The 22,851-nt window shown below is 37.1% G+C and overlaps 3 protein-coding genes across 3 annotated transcripts; all 3 read right to left on the bottom strand.

Annotated features, from left to right (window-relative positions):
- Positions 1–385: 385 nt before the first annotated feature.
- LOC145490787 (muscle LIM protein 1-like) lies at positions 386–5,483 on the bottom strand. Its single transcript, XM_081469882.1, has 3 exons — positions 5,391–5,483; positions 2,580–2,732; positions 386–1,744 (listed from the first exon to the last, which is right to left on the bottom strand). Exons 1-3 carry the CDS (start codon positions 5,395–5,397, stop codon positions 1,647–1,649), a joined length of 258 nt encoding a protein of 85 aa, XP_081326008.1. The 5' UTR covers positions 5,398–5,483; the 3' UTR covers positions 386–1,646.
- Positions 5,484–5,780: 297 nt separating this feature from the next.
- LOC145490786 (muscle LIM protein 1-like) lies at positions 5,781–10,212 on the bottom strand. The gene is made up of 3 exons (XM_081469881.1): positions 9,730–10,212; positions 8,453–8,642; positions 5,781–6,050 (listed from the first exon to the last, which is right to left on the bottom strand). Exons 2-3 carry the CDS (start codon positions 8,631–8,633, stop codon positions 5,956–5,958), a joined length of 276 nt encoding a protein of 91 aa, XP_081326007.1. The 5' UTR covers positions 8,634–8,642; positions 9,730–10,212; the 3' UTR covers positions 5,781–5,955.
- A 1,799-nt stretch (positions 10,213–12,011) lies between these two features.
- On the bottom strand, positions 12,012–22,846 carry LOC145490785 (DNA damage-regulated autophagy modulator protein 2-like). Its single transcript, XM_081469880.1, has 8 exons — positions 22,048–22,846; positions 17,960–18,063; positions 17,402–17,455; positions 16,606–16,673; positions 15,157–15,299; positions 13,782–13,962; positions 13,136–13,230; positions 12,012–12,308 (listed from the first exon to the last, which is right to left on the bottom strand). Exons 2-8 carry the CDS (start codon positions 18,037–18,039, stop codon positions 12,129–12,131), a joined length of 801 nt encoding a protein of 266 aa, XP_081326006.1. The 5' UTR covers positions 18,040–18,063; positions 22,048–22,846; the 3' UTR covers positions 12,012–12,128.
- Between the last annotated feature and the right edge of the window lie 5 nt (positions 22,847–22,851).

Raw genomic sequence — 22,851 nt, forward strand, 5'->3', positions numbered from 1 at the left:
GGTGAGTGTTAAGACCATACGCATTTTTTTAAATAACACGTGCGAATTTGACATTTAAGACGTTAGAGCAGCGAAATGAGAGGGGGGGGGGGGGGGATGTAGGTCTCTAGCTAGTTGCCAGAACCTTCATTTTCAAACTGTTATTCTGTATTTGAAACTTAGACATCTTGAAAGAAATAGAGGTAATGTCATTCGTTATTATCCTTTTGCGTAATTTAGCATGATGATCACTCTGAAAATTTCCCAAAATAAAATCATTGTCTTGCTGGCTTGACCAAGCATACATTTTACAACTAGAAATTATATTTGGAGTTGTAAAATTCTTGAGCTTTCAGAGCCTGGTCGAAATAACCTTAAATTTTGAAGAGGAAATAATTTCGGTGCTTTGAATCAACTTTTCCAAAAGGAAATAACAACTGATACGTGTAAAATGAATAGAATCCAACCTTTGTTTATTGCAAACTGTCCCTTTGCTAGTCCCACCCCGTTTAGTTCTGGGCCAGCAATATTCCAGATCCATTAAAAAGGTGGCTTACAGGGAGAATTTAAGGAAGTCTTCCATAACATAACTTTAAATACCACTTCTGAACATAATATTTATTCTCTTAATTACAATCTCTCTGTTTTAAGGTTTGCAAGGTGTTTACGATTGAACGATTTGAGAGATCAGCTAGTTGATAAGCTCAACCTTGCAGGAACAGCTTTAAATTACTGAAAATCTAATGGTTAAAGGAGCTTGGTCATTTTGAGTTATTTTGGCTGCATGCAAAATTACTTTTAAATTGAAGGAAACCTGAAAAAAGTAGTTTACTAAGAGAAAAACACCAAAGAGATAAAAATACGCCATAAAGGAACAAGGATGGTTAAGGATGGACAAGATTAACACCGATTGTAAATGGTAAACTTGAAACATTTCGGCTAAACTTTAAGAGATGCGCAAATTGTCATGTAGCTCCCTTAATAGTCCAAGAATCTAGGACCCATCTTGCCAATCTTATCACGTGTCTCCAGTTTTCCTCATGCAATTGGCTCCGTGACTGAGGGGGACAGGCAGCCCTCACAGAAGAGTCTTTGGAAAATAAATAAATGAATGAATGGTAATTACGAGTGGCATCCCCAGATTAGCTATTCATCCTCCCTCTCCAGTGTAAATTAGTTATTTACAAGGTTCAGTTTTATGGAGAGGCATAGGAATAAAAAAACACCTGAGGACCAAAAGAGAAACTCTCAGGGCAAGGATGTGAGCTAACATAATACCTAACCTACATATAAAGCTGAGACTCGGGGATTGAAACCCCAGTCACAGTAACTGGTGGGACTGGTGTCAGCATTCTAACGGCACTGCAACATCCCTGTTCTTCCAAAAACACAATAAAGGCAACGCGAGAAATACGGCAGTTGCAGATCTCTGTTTCATTCATTTATTTTATTGCAAAATGCTATAGGAACTTCACTCCTCAAATGTATATATTTACTCTATAGAAAACTATCTCGACCCCAAATGTCGTGTTTTTTGGAAAAATATCTACTTAGAGCGTTTATTGAAATACTTATGACATAACATGATCAAGAAAGCAGAAATGTGATGCACTTGTGAAGTTCAAAACTAACAAACTAGTAGCTGATGATATCCCCTTGGGCATTGTTCACTTTCCAGTCAAATGAAGGGCACCAGCTCCACCACCATATCCATAACCTTTTGGGCCAAAAAGTTTGCCATAGCAACCCTTGCAGTACACCTGCCCTAAAGAAACAAACAAAGAAAAACAATTTGTAAATATTGTGCTTTTCAGTAATAAGACTTGCATACTAGAGCTCTGGCCGGTATTCTCCTACCCACTGTAATGCAAGTTGTAATAATGGTCCTCTAGAGAGGACTTTGTTAGTGACTGCAGAAAATCACTCCGAGAGAAAAAAATTTTGGAAATAAAAAAATTGCTGGCACCTTTTTGTTGTTTAATATTATGTCAAAATAGCTACTGTCCAGACAAGCAAATTCCCTATGACTTGCAGCTTTCAACAGAAACCCAAAATATGATTCAGACGCTCACATTTAGAGGTCATGAAAAATTCAACAATTCACTCTGTTTCAAAATTCTTGATATAGTGTGTCATAGCCAGCTCTATTAAGCCTTAATTTGATATAGGGGTGTTTAGGTATCTACAGTTTAAACCGGACACACTACATCCCCTGGACGTGAGACACCTCTAAAGGTGCTCTTAAGGCATATGGTAACCTTAAATCACCAGGCAGTTCTGCAGGATGCAAATCATGGACAATTTTTGAAAGAAGAAGTAGTTTTAATCTTTATCACAAACATTGTAAAGCACCATTGAGCTTTAGGGATGAGTGCTATATAAATTCATCTATCATTATTATTTATCATTAGAATACCACAAAGGTGCCAGAAACCGATTTTACATTTGTCCCCCTGATGATAAATCAATTACAAAAGGGAATTATACTGGAGGTAGACAGGTCACATTTAGACCTAGGAAAATATTTATCGAGCAATTAAGGCCCATAAGTTTTAAGTTTTGTTACTAAAAAAATCTATGATTAATAAGTCTACAATTACCCTCATGATCGTTAAAGGTACCACTATCTAAGGACTTGTTGCAAGACGGCTTGTTATTGCAAGTAAAGCAACGTTTGTGGTACTTCTGTGACCCAGCAAGAACCTGCTCTGCCATGTACACCCTGTCCTTGCAACGAGGACACCTTTCTTTATCTATTCAGTAGAAAGAGGAAAATTATGACATAAATTAGAATCCTATTATTAAACTAGCAATAGTTCTCACTAAAGCTGCCCCTGCTTTTTTTTTTTTTTTGGCTGATTGAACACATTTAAACATTATGCTGGCATGAACTAATTTCTTTTTCTGGAAACTATCTCACTCATACTGACCATAATGCTCCTTAAGCAATTTATCATGAATATTAGATCCAAACAATCAACTAAGGAGACTAAACCAACACAACACATGCTTTTTAATGACATTCTTTACATAATGTCTCACCAACAAAAATAACTTCCTTGAAAATTTTAATCAGTAGAACCAGGGTAGTACTTAGCAAAAAAAGCTTTAAAAAATATGTTTTGAGAGAAACAAAAATTATGTCAAACCACTCTGCTGTTCAAATTTGATGCACAAATACACCATTTGTCTTGTTATATGAACAAATGTTGCTGCAAGCAGAACATGCAGAAGTTGAGAGAATCTAAAATTTGCTGTTACAATTTTTTTCCAAGACATAAACAGAAGTATCGCTTACCATTTGTAGGTAACTTAATTACACTTATCAATTTGTAAGTAATTGTACTGTATTGTAGTATTAGTATTGTTCTTAGTAGCATTAGTATTGTTTTGTTAGTATTATCGTATTGTAAGTAGTTTTGTATTTCTTAAAGTCGTTTTTAGTACCTTATTGTAAAGTAATTTGTTGTGCATGAAATAAATAAATTTATTTTAAAAAAAAAGAAGTATCGCTTTAAGAGGTGTGGTGGCCTCATGGTCAATGCTCTGGTCTCTGGATCAAGTGGTCAGTGGGTGGGTCTCAGCCCTGGCCAGGGGTGTTTTGTGTTGTGTTTTTGGGTAAGACACTTTACTCTCTCTGTGCCTCTATCCACCCAGGTGTATAAATGGGTACTGGAAAATTAAATGCTGGGGGTAACCCTCCATCCCATCCAGGGGGAGTAGATATATTCCTAGTCGCTCCATGCTACAGAAACCCGGATAAACCCAGACCAGCCTGATGGGCTACTTGGCTCCATGATATAATACCATAAACTGCTGCTTGTAAGCCCTAGGCTTATACAACTTCGCAAGGGTTTCTGATTGGCTTATAAATGGAGGTTTATATCCAAGGGGACTTGTATCCAGAATAAAAAAAAAAAACATTTTGAAACAAGCTATTGAGCCTGCACTTGTTGATTGAAAATAGGTTTTTTATTTACTGGCAATAATTAAGACAATGGTGTTAATTTCAGTTCGGAAGGGGGTGCACGTATAACAAAGACACTTCATGGCTCATCATGATCAGGCCTAAGGAAACATTACGTTCTGTTTCACCTCAAGCTGGTTTGAATCCATGCATCATGAAGCAGTGACAAAATGACCTCACAAGTTGCATTATGTGCCCTTGTCTTGCAATTTGCCCTCGCTACAACACATTTTTGTACCTCAGTCCACTTTGTGTGCACTTATGTACTGCTGTCGCATGTCCCAACATGCATCCTACATGTACATATGAAAGGGCTTGTCCCTGCAACTAGTCCCTGGTGTGTGCCGACCTTCACCAAAACCAAAGGAATCACTCGAGCCAATCACAAAGGACACACACAATACAGTGAACAAAACAAAACTCAAAGTAATTACATGAAGGCAATATGAAGCACAGGAAAACATACGCGAATGAGTCACAATTGGTTCTGGCTTTACTTCTGATTGCAGGAAGAAGTGGCATGATTTTTTTTTAGCCACTCGTGTAGTGTAGTGATGCAAAACCAAATTCCTTTTCAACACACAAATGAAAATGCTTTAGTAAAATAAATTTAAAAGAAAGAAAGTCACAAAATTATTACATAATCAATAGAAAATGATAAGTATTTGTACAGAAGGGCACCCAGACAGTGCTCTGAATAACATAACATTTTGAAAAGAAAGAATTTAGAAAATTATGACACCCCCGACAAAGTTCAAAAGTAATGTATTCATTTTGACGCCATTATGTCATAATATTTCAGAAACAATGAATGCCTTCTCGGGACTTCAGAATAACACAATCCAGCCGTAACTACAACGCACCCAAATGTTATGTTAGCAACCTCAGTTATGCGTGAAATCCGGTTCTAGCTTAAGCCAGACCTTCTTTCGACAAAAATCGTTTTCGATTTGAGCGAATGAAGTAATTTGCAACAAAATGTTGCTCGCCACACATCACTAGCTTTTAATTTATTATATCAAAATCACTTTCAGAATTTACAGGTTTTAGCCATGCCACCTAGTTCAAATTGTAGGAATTTGCCCTTTTCTTCAGGTTATCAAGAACACAGAAAAGCTGTCAGCATTACACATTTTCCTTTCTCAGATGCTCGCCACATCGCGCGTAGAACGTATCGTGTTTTGATGACCTCGCGAATCTATTAACAATCGCTCAGTTAAATAATACGCACTCTCGCGTTACATTTAATACCTACACCTCTTGATAATCAACTCCATCATTTGAAATCGTAAATCACAAGCGCTTATTTTCGAAACTACTAGGACGTTCTGTAATGGAGTAGGCTTTAGTTGGGGTGTTGTTTTCCTCGCGCGTTCGAACATTACATTGCCTTCACCAGTGCTCGGTAAAACAGCTGAGAAGAAAAATAAACAATAAAACTCACCCGCCATTCTTCTAGAATCCAATCTTATATAGTTCACTGAAAGCGTAGAGTATGCGGTCGTTTCGCGAGTAACGCGCACTTGATGAAGCGAGTTGTTCTAAATTCCACGCATAATTAGCAGTCCAAAGATACGTGGGAGTCCACGTACGTAATCAGTTTTTATTTTTTTCCCGGACGGGGTAGCGGGGCTACATCAATATAGTATTCATTTACTTTTTAATCGCGGATATAAGGCGTTTTAAAAATTTTCCATATACCTGGTTTGTTTATAAAAACGTAGCAAATTTTTTGTCGTAATTTCCCGAAAGAAAAAAGAAATCTGTAGTGTTTCACCACTGAGAAACGTAACATCACTTTGTCACGTCACGCATTTCGTGCCGCGCGTGACTCGATCCTTGCAAAAGAAACGGCCATTTCAACTACCACTGAATTCAATTTATTACAGATTTCTTAACTAGACATTCAACAACTGGCAGGAAAAGACTGACAAAAGTTCTTTTGAGATTGTGACAATGGCTAAATATATCATCTTGAAACAATAAATCCACAGACATCCCAGTTGTTCCTACTGTGTGCGGGTTAGTGCTCCAGCTCCCCCGCCAAATCCGTATCCCTTTGGGCCAAACAATGCACCATAGCATGCCTTGCAGTAGATCTCACCTGCGAAACACGGAATGGATTCAACCGTTAAGATAGTTGTCATACAATAAAGGAGGCTGTCGGTCCGTCCGTCTGTCTGTCTGTCTGTCTGTCTGTCTGTCTGTCTGTCTGTCCATTTAACAAATAAAGAAGCCCCGACTGTGCTCTGTTCTGTTGTAAAGCACGCAGGAAGCGGTAGAGCACGAAAGAAGTGTAGGGGAAAACACGAGACGTAGTCGAGTATTTTTCCCTACTTCTTGAGTGCTCTACCGCTTCCTAAGTGATTTACAACAGAACAGAGCACAGTCGAGGCTTCTTTATTTGTTTTATGATAAAGAATCAGATAATTTCCCCACGCATTCGGCTGAATTTTCAAACGAAACTTTATTTTCCAAACGAGCAAAAGTGGCGTCAGCCGTGCACTGTTCTCTGATAAAGCACGCTAAAATAAGCCAATCACAATCCTTGTTAGAATTGTTCAAATAATTTGATTGGCTAACGAAGCGACAGCTGTCAATCACGAACTGGACTTCAGCTAAGCTTTCAGTTTCGAGAAGTTTGAGCGGCTTTCGAGAGAAGAACGATGCCATCAAAGTTCGCTTTTAAGTTAATTTTTAAATACGGATCTCAAGGCAAGTAAAGGTTTATAGTCCAGAGGAATCCGGCCGTATTGTGGCCCGTGAAAACGAGCACTTTTCCAGAGGAAATTACGAAACGCGGAGCTCAAAGCTTGTGGATGAAAATGCGAAATGCCGGGTTGAATTTGAAAGGAGCTACAGTTATTTACGGCTTGTAGCCGCATGCAGCAAGATTGCCCGAACTAGCGTAAAAGTTAGAAAGACTTAACGGCTCCCACTGGTTCTACTTCGAGCACAGAAGAGAATATCAGAACAAGTTTTGCACTGACCACTCGTCGGTTTACTTCGCTGAGATGACCGGAGAACGAGCGTTACTACACTGCATGTAAGTGTTGTTTGAGCAAATGAGCATTTTTAATTGTAAATTTACAAAAATAAAGCTTCTCATCATAAACAGAGACAGTTCAATTGTTTTCTGTCGTTGTGTTACTTCTTAGTATAATTTCTGCCTTCGTAACAAAATTAATGTCTTTATCGAAGCACTGTTTAGGTTGAGAATTTGTGTATTTCGCTACAGCTGTTCATGTTTTGTCGGCGGGAATCTAGCAAAACTTGTTATTTTAGTACAGTTTTAACACTACTGTTGCTAACAATGGTCTCTGTGAGCCATATTTACTGCAGAAAAATAGCTCGCTTCCAGTGCGTTTGTCTGAGTCACAGGGGATGTTTAATTTGGGTCAAATTTGTCAAAATTCCGAAGCAAAAATTTGGAAGCCAACTTACCGTCATCAACCCGTGCTCTGTTCTCTGATAAAGCACGCTGTTTCAGCCAATCAGAGCGCGCGTTATATGGAAACTTTATTATAAATAAATACAAACATGGGGTTGATCGGTACAGATGGGGTCAAATGACGGTTTCAGCACGTTCCGGTTTTTTCAATTCATCCGAAAATCTCGATATTTTTTGAGTTTAGAAAGATTTTTTTTCTTCCGGAGGGCAGTAGGGGCGGGGGTTTAATATCACTTATTATGGCATCGTGATTAAGTCATGTCAAATTATTCCCATAGGATCTGATGCACTGTTATAACCATTTTAAGATACATGTCAACGAGTTAACCGATGAATTTTTCATTTCCATAACCGTTTTTTTAGATATGAACCATAAGTGATGGGCTTCTTTACCAATGCGTGAGGATTAGATAAAAGCCGGTCTAGGAAGGAAATTGTGAACCTCGATCATATATTTCCCCGCCCCGCCCCTACGTTGTCCCGGGAATCCCTTTGCAGTACCCCATGCCACCAGCCAACAATTCTTCCCTACGAAATATCAGACAAGAAATGAACTGACCCACAAAACAAACGTCCTTTATTGCCGAAGAGTATAGGATTAAGAGGGAATCTAACAGAAGTTCGAGTAACACGTGGACAAAAACTTTGTGTCAAGATTATTGCAAACTTCTGTGCCACTGTTTCAGTTATCTTCTCAACAAAAAATCATTTTTAACAACACCAAATGTCGAAAGCAAAGTTTGAAGTTGATATGAAACACTTTAAAGTACTGGTGAAATAGACCTGGATGATGAAAGTTTACCTGTGATTGCACGATTTCTCTGAACTTTGAAATTTATTCCTCGAGTTTCCACGGGAAACTGTTTTTGGTGTTATTTCAGGCAACCATTTGTATCTTTAGCTTTTAGAAAATGCAAAAAAAGACTGTAATACACTTAAATTTATTCTGGTACAAGGTTTTTGTCCACTTGAAACTGAAATTGCTCGATTTCCTATCGGATGTCTTCTCAACATCTTAAAAATAAACGTATTGCCAACTGATGAAATATAGTTACCTGCGTTATCGCAACAAGTCGTACTGTCCAATTTCGTAGTTTTTTTATTATCCGAACAGTTTTTGCATGTATAGCATCTTTTATGCCAGAAACCACCGCCCGAGTCCTTCTTCATTTCGGCATCGTAAACCGCTCCACTGCACCTCTTGCACCTATTTGGTTCCCTTGGTGTAAAGGGCATTTTGACTTCCTGTAAGATTCAGAAATTCGATTGAACTGGTGAGGAACAATATCTACCTCAAGAACATTTTACGTCAAGCCGTCAGTCCGTTTGAATTTTTCTTAGATCGATCATAGGGCCACCTTGCAAGCAGAGCCTTTCCTTACGGTACATATGCTTTGTTCTGCTCGCAGAGTAGGGTTGCGTGACATCCCCCCCCCCCCCCCCCCAAATAGGGTAGCGCTCAATGACGAATAATTTTCTTAAAATCGAATTTTGAATAATCTATGAATTGCAGAGTTAAGATACTAGACAACAGATTGCATTGAGCAAACTTGAGGAATGTAACTGTTAGAAAGCGTCCAGTCGCGCTTTTAATTTTCCACTGTTAATGAGTTTTTCCGCGAAGTGGCGCGAACTTGTAAGTAGTGTATAAGTTACAGATATGACACTGCTATTTCTGACTCTTTTTCCTACCCGTCAAGATGGCTTCCAAAACCATGATATTAAGTTTCGAGAAAATTTTCTGGAATCGTCGTCTTTTCTGAAGGTTTTATACAACAGGTTTTGAAACTGTTGCAGTATTGAGGACTTCACTGAGCTTTGCAACAGATGCTCGATCGGCCGAACCGAATTTTCTGCTTGATTGGATAGCCATATTTACGTGTTTTTTTTTTCAGCCGGATTTTATAGTCATTCATTTTGATTTTTCGCTTACATACACCCAGACTTCGACTTTTTACATTGCCCAAACGTTAATACAAACAAAAATATTTGTCTTTCTTAACGTAAATATAAGATGCATTTGAACTTTCTCAGCCGTGTGACTTTTCCCGAAAATTGCCTATGCCTGTGCGAAAAAGTACCTCTCGTGTTCATTAACGTTTTGTTATTGAAAGTGTTTTGTTTGAGACAACCACAGCAAACTGAAACACTATTTGGAAATAACAACAGAAATGAACGAGATGACAACAGGGTTAGGGTGTCACCCCAGCGAGAAACATTCACGCTATCTACAAAATATTTTATTTTTTTCTCTGGATCGAGCTTATTTCTCACTATGCGACAAATCATACCAAGGAGAAGCGTTTCAATGCTCATAGCATATATGGCTTACCTTTGATTGTGCAAGGCAAACTCAGACAGACTACAAATTTGTTCCCAAAACTGAAAAGACGTCCACTACGTTAGTTAACCCTCACATACGCACACCTAGAAATGTTTGGAACAGATTTGTTATTTGTTGTGGTTGATAAGCTTAGTTGACGATGCAGATCGGAGAAGTGAATTCTTGGTCAACTTCATTGCAGAAAAGTTCGATTGTTTATAACAATTTCTCCCTACGTGTTGATAATTAAATTAACGTGATCGTAGAACTCGTAAAATGTTTAAATACCCGAGGCGACAACTATAGCCGCTGAATGCATGGAGCTGCCAATCAACAATTTCGGTCTGTCTCTCAAAACTGTACGAAAATTGACATACAAGATTCCTGCTATCAACTGGACATCTATTGAATTAATATGCTTTTTCATGGTCCCTTTATTTCGTTACGTTGTCTTCAATCGAGGCCTTCCCAGACCAACATAAGGGGTTTTCAAAAGGTTCTGTAAATCTATTTTGATTGCGTCTCAAACGCGCTTAGAATTCTTGGACAAATAAGGAAATTTAATTGGACAAACTGTCAAATACTGCCACTGTCAGTTTTGACGGACTTTGAAGGTCGAAAAAGCCGACCGGAAGCCACTCGAGCATCTCAAGTGTTTGCCAAGAAAGTTAAATAGCAAATCGTAAGAGGGACTGTTCGATTGATATGCACGAAAATAAGGCGATTCAAGACGAGGAATTCACTCAAAAATATGCAAACAACAGAGGTCAACATTCAAGGTTCTCGAGATTGACCCCGTCGAAAGTCTTAACTGTAGCACTGAAAATACCAACATGTGCTGGTGGAAAACATCTTGAAACGACCAAGAGATAAAATGTTAAACTCCTTTGCAAGAATAACAGGAATATTCTATTAAACAGGTGTGTTAAGACACATTAGTCAAGATCTTAGAGTCGAACCCACGCAAACAGTGCTACTTTAATTACAGTGTAATAAGAATCTCATTTGACAAAGAGGGTCCAGAGTCGTAAATTCTCTATTTCTGTCTTTCGTTATTTTACATAAAGCGGTATTCCATTCTTCCTTGATAACTTGTGGGCATGGTAGATCACGGATATCCACAATTTTGATGTCATCCTTGTGAAAGTACAGAACACTGTATTAGAAGTTATCTCTGAAGAACATGGCAAGGGTATCACGGACGCAGTCGTACCCTAGCCCGGACAGGAAACTACCAGATCAAATTTCCCCCTTACGGGAGGAGTAAATAGTACAAATTTAGTCAGGGACCATTGGGAACAAATTTTTGAAACTCCAACGATCAGCAGGGCAGTAGTTAAAGCGAGGCACTTGCCTCAGTCATTTTTTGTTTGTTTGTCTGTTTGTTTTTATTTTACGAGGGAAAGTTAAACATTGCTAAATACCAAAGAAAGGAATTTAAAGATATGGACATTGCCTCAGTCACAATTTTTTCTGGCTACGCCCCTGATCAGGAATTTAAATCACTACTGAAAACAATTTGAGTAATAAAACTGGTGAAAACCATGTGACATCCATGTAACAGGGTCGCTAGGAAAGACACCAAAAACAGCTATGAACTACCCCTGAAACGATTAGTTTCACTTTACCATATTTTATTCGCTACAACACTAGCAAACTCAAGGAACTTAAATATGGTCAGCGTCCAGTCGACTAGTCGGTCCCAGTCGGGCTCAGTTCAAGGCCCACTTGAGGCGTTTCTCCCTTGAGCACGCACAAAAACCATAAGGGCGTGAGCTCTTGGACTCCTGCATATCTATCTTCCCTGGGGGTCTGAATTTTTTAGGCCAGCACCCTCGCGCAGGTACAAAACTCTCTGGGACCCTGATTAATATTAGGCCAAACTTGAAGATTTGAGCAGAAAATATTTATTATTTTCTGTTTGTCACTTTCATAATCTTTCTAATTTGATACGACAAATAAAACTGGTTAACGATCACATCCACTTAGAAAGGATTTCTAACCCTTTTTTGGACCAAAAATTCAAGTGCTTTTCAAGGACTTACAGGACAAATAATTTGAATTTTTAAGGAAATCGCATTACTGTTAAACCTATGCTATAATATCTATGTCCTGTAACAGCACCCTGAAAAAAAAGAATTCATAACTTGATAGAAACAGAACTGTAACTGAAAGAAAAAAGTATGTTTTCCTTTCCTTTCCATACAGTGTTTTCTAAAGGAAATAATGGCTCCTCGTTATCTCTCATTCTCCAAAACTTGCACTTGTGTAAATTCACAACTTGACAGAAACACGGAAAATGTTTTCTATTTTATTAAATAACTCCATATGGTTTGCTAGCTAAGTTATAACAACAAATGACACCAAGACACAATGACTGAGATTCCATTTTGTACAACGGGTAACCTCTACATCACTATTCTAGCTTCATCATGGTGTCCTGAAGAAAAAATCTCTGCATTCCTTGGATGAATCTTGACATGCACAGTTATCTTTTGGAACTCTCTGAAGAAGGTCAAGAAGTACAGAAGGAAACAAATGCTCATTAGCCACTCGCTGAAAGTACTTGCCAGATGGGCATTGTATCCCTGTGTGAATAAAATTCATAAAGAATATGTTTAGCCCATACTTATTCCTTTTCCAAACGAGAACGAATGACTAAAAGTCTGAAAAAAAAAAAAAAAAACTGAATTTAATTAACACAACAACAGCTGGCAGTACTGCAAGGGGTAGGGTGGGGGTATGCATCTACAATCTTGGACAAATAAAATGAAAAATTAAGACCACCCCTCCCCCCATTTCAATGACGGGAAAAATGGCACACTTTGGGTTTAGCGCCAGTTCATCATTGATTCGGAGGGAGGGGTGGGTGCTTTTATTTTTCATTTTATTCTGTCCAAGACTGTATATCTGAAGACTACATGAAGGTTAGCTAGGGACAGCATTTCTGTTTTAAAAGTCTCTTTCTGCACCTCATGTAAGAAACCAGCACTTGAGTGCAAAACCCAAACACTAGAACCCGCTCGCAGGGTTCATACTTTCTTTACTATGCAGTAGGCCACTAATAAACGCTAAGTTTAATTATATGTTGGGTCAATCTACCTGGTTAAGTCTTCAATGAATGTCAGAATTTCATGCACAATACAGAGCAGGCTGTTGTATCATCTTATGGTCTGAAATGCTTTGAAACCTTGAATCTCAAGATCAGCAAGTCTTAAAATTCACATTTTGAGTGTCACCAAGTGATCTTGTGCAAGACCTTGAAAGCAATCGATCAGCTGGTACCTTTAGGTAGCTATCACATAAATGTACCACATGTAAGTATAATAACAGGCCTTATAAGTGTAGCACACCAACTGGCAGGAAGAGGACCGCATAAGTGAGTGAAGAGTCTAAGCACAAAACAACCACTTACAGCATCTGAACTTTCCCACTTGCGATCGTAACTATGTTCATTGTCTGGTTTATTTTTATTGTATTCCACCACACTTGCATTTCCAGCTGCTAGGGCTGTTTTGAAATTAATCCAGCATCAAGGATAATAACAGAAAAGTTAATCTTACAGAATTATTACTAGTTGAGTACAATGATAAAACATGTAACCAAATATTAAAAGTTACATGAGGTAATTAATCTCTCTCTTGCTCAAACATTGCAAATCCAATGCCGCAGAACCTCGTTAATCCAGTCGCTAACGAGCCACAAAAATCTGGCCATATTATTAATAACAGGGTGGCCATATTAAAGGGGTTCTTTAAATAAGAAAATTAACTGACTCAGCTTTTGTTCAGGCCAGAATAGTGGCCATAATAACGAGTTGGTGGTATTAACAGGGTGACCATAAGGCGGGAATTCACTGTATATTAATGAGCCATTTACGAGTTGCCTTTGTCCTCTATGTCGATTCAAAACAGGTTTTCATGTGCAATCATTCATATGAAAATGTCAATTTCATTTGAAGGGCTTTGCACGGGACTCATTTTGAAACATAGGCACAAGGTAACTCAGAGATGGTCTATTTGCAATACCTACCGCTAACCTTAACCTCAAAGAAAGGATACTCATAATGAAAAACACGGTAACAAGTCCTGAGAGAATAAATCTTGTGCAAGAACTAAGAGCTGAGCTCATAGCTTGATGCCTCATTTTGTGGGAAATGATGGCCTGAATCCAGCAGTATACCATGCCTAAACCAAACACCATAATGGCCCCTGTCATGTGTGTCGCAAAAGAGTTCACCACCTGAAGAAAAAAATCAAGTCATTCAGATAAGTAATCATAATATTTATCACAGATTAACCCTGCTAATATGAACTCAGTTCTTTCAAATTCCCCTTTATTATAAACTCTAACTCATTTCCCCTGGATTTGCCCTTCAGTCATTTAGCAATCAGCTATAATTTTTGATCTCCCACTGTTTCCAAATAATTTTAAAAATTTGTTTCCCCTGAGAGTTCAAAATAGCAGGGTTCAACTGTATTTCAATTTCTTAACAAAATTATATACTTGATATAAAATATATGAAATTCATATATATTTGAACAGCAGAATATAGATTTAATTAGAAGAATCTATTTTTATTTGCATTTCAGACATGAATTTCAGATATACTTTATTTCATGTAGTCATAAAAAAATTCTATAAGGACAGCAAAGAAGTCAGGAAGAGTGCAAAAAAATCAAATCAACTAAAAAAGATACCAAACAATTTTTGGCAACATGGTCACCTCCTATGGTCATTAACAGACCTAATAGACAAATCTTTGCTGACATCATTGCTTACATTTTTCCTCATTAACATATGATTTTGCACAGAATTGACTACAAACACTGAAACATGTGAACCTTAGTAATTATTAGTGAAATTGTTGGCTCTTTGGGTGTAATATTCAAGAAGAAATTGGCTTTCGAAAACCGAAAAATTTCTGGGTCACAAAAGTGCTAATGAGCTCATGAATACATTCTTTGTAAAATTTGGAGTTTTTAAACCCATGTCACACGAAAAGTTTTCAGTACATCGGGTTCAAATTCCTTGGGACAGTTAATCATGCTGTGCCCTTTCAATATTCTGAGAGCTCTACCATTTCTGTATCTCTATCAAAAGCTGTATCACTATATGCTAATGAGGCAAATATTGTAAACAAAGATTCTCCTCTAGAAGTGCATTGCACAGCAAAAATGACCAATACCATATGACAGTACTGCTCAGTAACCTTCATTTGAATGGTCACATACTAGGGTTTTATCCATAGACTTGAAAGTATGAACCAACTTGTACAGCATAATAAACAGTACCACATGAAAGTACTGCTCGGTAGCTTTCATTTGAATGGTCCCACACTAGGATTTAACCTGCACAATAAACGGTACACCATAAGTGTACAAATTACCACTTGTAGGAATTAGCTCTGGGAATAAAAGCATATGTCAAACTTACTTGAAAATTAGCCACAATGGAAAGACCCAGGCATGTGAATGCACCAATCCACAATGACCAGTAGTTCAGTTTTAATATTATCGGCATGTCAGTGACATTAAATTCCCTCACATGCTTGTAGTGAATATACATTACAATAAAGGCTGTAAAATAATCAAAGAATCTATTATCAGGTTATTTATAAATGAAAGCTCATTTGCTTAAGTTGGATCACCAGTGCAGTACTGTGCTGAATAATTATTCTAGTCAAGGTTAAATCTTGAATTTCCAAACCACCAAGAGAAAAAGAATCAAGAAAATGGTTTGAATAATTTGAAGGCTTGAAAACTCAAAAGTACATTTCCCATATGTGTTTGCCAAAGAGTAAAAAATTGCTTTGAATTACCAGGTTCGAAAAATGAGGTTTCAAAACATTCGGATTCCAATCCACTGTACTTCTAGTTTTTTTTTTCTTTTTTAATATGTTTTATTTATAACCTATGACATAACAATACATTACAATACATAACTTACTTACAAGTCATTATAGGAGTACAAAAAACAAAAGTGAGAACTTACGAAAAAAAAAAAAGGGATAAAAGTACAAGAAGAAATAAGTACGAGAAAGAAAATAAAACGGAGAACAGGTTCCTTTTTCTAAACTAATAGAGTTAATATCTACAATGGCCAGTAATGTTCGGATTCCAATCCACTGTACTTCTAGTTCCTGTATCATGAAGAGCCTGAGAGTACTGCTAATCTGCAATCTCCCTAGCTTGATAGGATGCTAGAGAATCAAAGGTCACCCCCACCCCCACCACCACCCCCACCACCGCCACCACTGCCACCATCACACCCCAGTTTGTTTTTGTCTGATTTGTCCAAAAATTAATCAAAATAAAATTAAATGAAAATCTTTGTGGAGTGCCAACAATTTGATATGCATTATAACTAAAAGGGAGTTAATAACAATAATAATATTAAAATAACAAGAAAAATTGTTTTTGAAACATGAAAGAAAACAAAATTAATGTACAGCCTTGATCAGATGCAGCTCAAGAAACTATCGGGGGCCAGTTGTGTAAAGGTAAAATAATAAACACTATCCATCAGACAAATCACTATGCAAAGGATACATTTCAAAATAAACTGTGCTATCCAGTGATTATCTACCCTATGAACAACTGGGACCAGCTACACTGTGTAATTTAGAGAATAACTGGTAGATGACAAAGGAACAAAATTTGGACCAGGGTGACTCAAGTCTACTTCTTTTTTTTGGCTGAAATCTACAAGTGCTCAGCCTTGTCAAAATATTTTGAAGTAGCTGGCAGGATAACAGGTAGTAGGTAGTAAAGGAGATTGATTTGTTATGAACTTCAATGTCAGTAAGGCCACAAACATGTTACTGTAGTCAGCAGATTCGAGGGAGTGTTTCATTTTGACACGGCTGAGTGCTACTGTATTTACCAATGACAGCTGCCATATTGAGAAACTGTCCAAATATGCAGCTCTGTGGTGGCCTAGCTCCTGCATCACTGGAAAACAAAGTTTATAACAAGTTTATTTTACTGGTCTTATATCAAAATGTGCAGCACAATATTACTGAATAATGATGATATCAATGGGTACAGGGTACCAAACAGTTTGCAGCAGCACCTGACTGAAAAAATGAACCTCCAGGTTAAGCTACATGAACAAGTCAGGCAAAGTGATGCCAACATGGAAAGAAAGTCATGCATGATAACCCAGCTGGGGCTACTGGATTTTGCAGTTGGGCTAAAGGATTCAATCTGTTCTTCAATTGCATGTGAAATGTCTTGGGAAAATTTTGAGGAAATTCAAGTTACTGAAGTACTTACTGATAAGAAACGAAATTTTGCGACGCCAGTGAGAATGACTTTCAGGCTAGACTACATCATAGAACTTTACAGCTTGCTCAAAGGACAAGTCTAAAACTTGGTTTTCCTTCTACCAGTGAATGCAAATATTAATGTTTTAATAAGTTAACATCAACATCCCAATCTGTCCAAAGTGTACTGTCAGTAATAATAATTTCACCTTAATGTACTACATATTATATACAGTAGCATGATTTTACCTAAACCATGAAATAGATATGACATTAGATACTACAACCCACAAATTCCATTGTTTTTTGTTTTGGTTAGTTTTCAAAATAAAGGCCTAATTTTTCACTAACTTTTGGATGTTGTAAGTTTTACAGCTTTTAAAAATAAAATCAGTCTACAGTTGTACTACATACCTTATATATGGCCAAAGAGCATCTACATCTTTACTGTGAACAGCAATGGCATAGCTGATAGAGAAAAGTAGTAGTAGTATCAGAACACTATTTTAAAATGCAATGCAGGCATGATTTCTATTTTCTACAACTGACAAAATTGTACTCTGTAGAATTTAATTAAAATCTTTCCTAGGTTTGTGACAGAAGCCTGTTGACACTGCCACAGACTACATCCTGTCCCTCATGTTTCTAATTAGTCCATTGAGCATGAACGATGCCAGAGAATGCACAAAAGGAAATTTTAAAATGACACCATGCCAGCTAGGACTGATAGATCTAAATTCCCAGAATCATTGAATGAAGATCTTAAACAGTGACAGTAAAACGTTCTGGTCAGTAGTGACTTTCTTAAACTTATGATCAACTTTTCAATTGGTGATTCTCAATTCTGAACATTGGCCTACTGTAGTGAGAACTCCTGAAGATGTTCAATGGCACTGCACAGTCACTCGCGACCGATGGTATGTTTAAAATTAAAGAAGTGCAAAATTATCTTGACAGTTACAGAATACTTACGCAGTGATGAAGGCAATCACAGCAAAACCACCAAGAACAATGGGAAGGAACTGAAGATTGCCGATTCCTGAAGTGGGCATCACTGCGTTAACAACTTCCAGTGTCTAAAATGGAATGGAGGAACACATGATTTTGGTATAAATTTCTAGTACACACTTGGACCTGTTTTAGTGCACAACATGTTCAATATCGAAATAGCAAAGCTGTGGAGCATAACACCAGAGTCCAGTGCAATGGCAAGTGTTAATGAAAACAGTTATGCTGTGATCACACTTAGTTACAAAGAAAAAGCACTGCACAGTGTGAAAGCCGCTCTTTGCTAAGTGTCCTTACTAAATGCATTTTGGCGTGTCTGAAGGCAGACAGACAGCATAAAAAAATTAAAGGCTAGGTTATTTAGTTGCACAAAATACAACACATCTCACATGTCACCCTATTTTGCAACCAGCAAGTTTCAAGAAAAAGAAGATGAACTGTCCTCTTCTTTTCATAATGTTGTCAGACAAGTAGAATGCAGCATCTCCTATGTAATTAAATTTTGTTAAAAATAAGACAATCGCAGCCCTGCATTCTTTACTCCCATGGATGAGATTATTACAAAAGGTATGCAAATTCCCCATTGCAACTTGCAGTGTTATACAATTCTCACTATTGCCAATTTGCATGAAAAATTGCATGTCCTTAATTAACTGCATGATGATCATCATGAGAATTCCTATGACAATCAGCCTACCTTCGCTGAAGAAATTTGGTGCTTTGCATAATAATTGTCACTCGTGTAAGTGCCAACATTGATTTTCACCTCTACCAAAGCGCAAGCCAATTTATGGCAGGTCAATCAATTTACTCTAAGGAAAACACTGATTAAATTGTTTCGCTGTGAACAGGTGTTAAATTTCAGGATCATATTTACTGTAGGAAATGTCGGCCAACATCATCGACCGAAAACCTGGCAGACACTCAGTCCATACGTAAGCAATTTATGTATCAGTCAACACTACTCTGATACACAACCAATATAACGGCTGTATGGGGCGCCGTTTGTAAATTTATTATTTAGACCGAATTTATGCCATTTTCCCCTTATTTATAAATAATTGGAAATGCCACAAAATTTGTTCATAAATAAGACACAAGAACTTGTCCGTTGATATGTAAATAATTATTTTAGGTACGTCCTGATTTATAAATAATCTTTTACCATAGAGTTATTATATATAAATAACAAACTAAACAACTTCAATTATTTATAAATCAGGTCATCTCTAAAATAGTTATTTACATATCATAAAGTTTGTAAATCCCATTATTTATAAATAAATTACTTCGCCGGGAGTGTAAATTCATTGTTTAGAAATAATAAATTTCACCTCGCCGAGTGTAAATTTATTATTTATAAATAATGAACTTTACTGAGTGTGTAAATTCATTATTTGCAAATAATGAATTTCACCTCGCCGAGTGTAAATTTATTATTTATAAATAATGAACTTCACTGAGTGTGTAAATTCATTATTTAGAAATAATGAATTTCACCTCACCGACTGTAAATTTACTATTTATAAATAATGAACTTCTCTGAGTGTGTAATTTCATTATTTAGAAATAATGAAGTTTCATCTCGCCGACTGTAAATTTATTATTTAGAAATAATGAATTTAACCGTGTGTGTAAATTCATTATTTACAAATTCATTGTTTAGAGATAATGAAGTTTCATCTTGCCGAGGGTAAATTTATTACTTAGAAATAATGAACTTCATTGAGTATGTAAATTCATTGAGTATGTAAATAGTGAATTTACACACACGGTTAAATTCATTATTTATAAATAATAAATTTACACTCGGCGAGGTGAAACTTCATTATTTCTAAATAATGAATTTACACACTCAGTGAAGTTCATTATTTATAAATAATAAATTTACACTCGGCGAGGTGAAATTCATTATTTGTAAATAATGAATTTACACACTCAGTAAAGTTCATTATTTATAAATAATAAATTTACACTCGGCGAGGTGAAATTTATTATTTCTAAACAATGAATTTACACTCCCGGCGAAGTAATTTATTTATAAATAATGGGATTTACAAACTTTATGATATGTAAATAACTATTTTAGAGATGACCTGATTTATAAATAATTGAAGTTGTTTAGTTTGTTATTTATATATAATAACTCTATGGTAAAAGATTATTTATAAATCAGGACGTACCTAAAATAATTATTTACATATCAACGGACAAGTTCTTGTGTCTTATTTATGAACAAATTTTGTGGCATTTCCAATTATTTATAAATAAGGGGAAAATGGCATAAATTCGGTCTAAATAATAAATTTACAAACGGCGCCCCATACGGCTGACAGTTGGTTGAGTATCGGTTGAATGTTGATCGAGTATAGGTCAAGTATCAGTCAATATGTTTGCCATAACTACACCAACCCTCGATGACACACATACAAGTATCGGCCAACTTATCAACCAATAGATCGCTTTCACTGTCATGCAATAAAAAAATAAATCGAAAACCATCCTTTGGAAAAAGCTATGAAATTATGATGTTATAGAAGATAACTAAATAAGACACTTCTCCAAGTTTTAGGCCTGTGCGTTTCCCCAAACTTCAGATATTCGTCGAAATGTTTCGCAGATATTTACAGAGCCCAGTATGAAAACGCCATGTTGGTGTACCTCCCTGGTACACCAATATGGCGGCCGGAAAATAGTGCAAACATCTGGAACTTCCTTTGGCTATCTAGGCGACTGATTATCAGTATTGATCGAACAAGCATTTACATAAGCACTTTTCCTAATGCTCTAACTTCTAAAAAGGCTCAAAATCATGAGATAAGTATATATTTTTTGGCAAACTCGATCATAGCCCTATGTCACGCACCTCCATAACCCTGAAATTCAGAATGCTCTGGATTCCAAACGAAGCACGTTAATGAGCTGTAAAATTGTAAACAGATATAAATATACCGCCTCTTATGCCTGACGAGGATAAAAACTTTTGTGGCTCTTTAGTTTTGGATTTTAGAAAGTGATAACGTCACGTGAAAACGATCTATACTCGACCAATGCCCAACCGTCACTCGATGCATGCATGCATGCATGCATGATCCACTGTTGGTCAATATATTGGCCTTGTATCGGCCGACTTTCGATCAAATACCGGTCGATATATCAGTCGATATAGTGTCATCCGACGCAACTCACAGTAAACACAAATTACTTGCTGATTTTTAAGAGTGGACATTTTTATCATACGAAAATTTGGTTGAGAACAATTTTTTCCTGATTTTAGTAGAGCCAAACAAATTCTGTCAGCCTAGTGCTTTTGGACAGCGCAAAAAGGAACAACAAATTTACAACAACTGAATGAAATATATATTTTCCTTCAGAATTATTGTCAACAGCGAAGATCTCTCAGGCTGGCGTCTTGTGACGATTTCAACAGAATAGTTGTCAAACTTTCGGTAGAGTATAAATTAAATGGCAAGCAGAGCTTACGATCACCGCAATTCAGACTAATGTTTTTCATGTGAACGAAAATTTGAGCAAAATACTCAACTTATAATACGCTTCGACTTTACATATTGGTGTACCTCTTCTTTACTTAACTTGCGGGAAAATCTCCAAAAAACAGTTATATTTTAGAGATGCTGAAGTATGCCTGACACAGATAGATCACGAAAATTAAGCATTTTTTGTGTCGAGACCATGTCAACCCATAACCGGCGCATAACAACCAAAACTTGCGGTGGTTTGTGCTCACAGCCGAGTATCGCATTTAACTGATTTACTCAGTAAGCCGAGAAGATCTGAAAAACAAGTCCGTTTTGAATTTGTATTCCAGTTAGAAAACAAGTTATCTTTCTCACTTCAAAGATCAACGGTGTTGAACCAACAATAAATTCAAAAGAGAAAACGAAAGTAAAATTAGGTAAGACGAGCTAATTTGCAATTCTGTCGAACGTTGCGTAAGAAAGAAAAGATGGCTCACAGCTGTTTCAGCTCCTAACACTAGGCATAAAACACGATTCAAGAATTGTCGAGGTCAAAAAGAGAGACTTCCCTACCTGCAATGCTAAGATTAGCTACAACAAGCGAATGACATGGCTATTTTCTAGTTCCGTGATGAAATATGCTGAGGACATCATGTGAGCACCACAGACCGTGAACTCCTTCAAAGAGAAAATGATTGCAAGGTATTTTGGGAAATGTTAGCGGACTGGATTGCGTGACTAGATTGGGTAGCAGGGGGAGCGGACACCCGGGAGGAAAGAGGGCAGGACCTCTCAAAGGAGGAATGACAAGAGACTTATCAGAGGACGGCAAGCGACGTTTCTCCGTTAGTGGAAACCAGGAGAAATATAGGAATTTCTTCCATGAGTTGGGATCTGGAGTGGGGTAGATTGTTGGTTTCTAGTTATGAGGTTCTTCCAGACTTCACGCACACCTAACTGCTATGATTGCAGTGTTGAGGAGCTTTACTTTCACATGTAAGAGCGGGAGCCCACACTTAAATATGGGCCACTATATCTATGTCTGGATTTATGAAAGCAGTGTTAATGAAATCATGCCCTGCTGAAGTGTTTTATTCCTCCAAAGTAGACAATATAAAAATCAAAAGAAATGTCTTTTTCTTCTCCACTCTTTCATCTTCCTTTTCTTGCTCTTCTCTCTCCCGCTCTCTCTCTCTCTCTTTTTTTTCTTCTCTTTTTTCATCGCTTGGAGTGATTTAAAGGCCTTTAGGAGTCGATTAATCTGGTGATTTGGTGCAAAGTATAGACACAGTTTTCATACTGACCCAGTCATATAAATTAAAAGGAGCTTACGCAGCAGCGCAGTGGATAAAATTTCCATGGAGTGTCGTAGGTTAT

This window comes from Orbicella franksi, chromosome 6 (assembly GCF_964199315.1).
Source record: "Orbicella franksi chromosome 6, jaOrbFran1.1, whole genome shotgun sequence".
In the NCBI taxonomy this organism is placed as follows: Eukaryota; Metazoa; Cnidaria; class Anthozoa; order Scleractinia; family Merulinidae; genus Orbicella; species Orbicella franksi.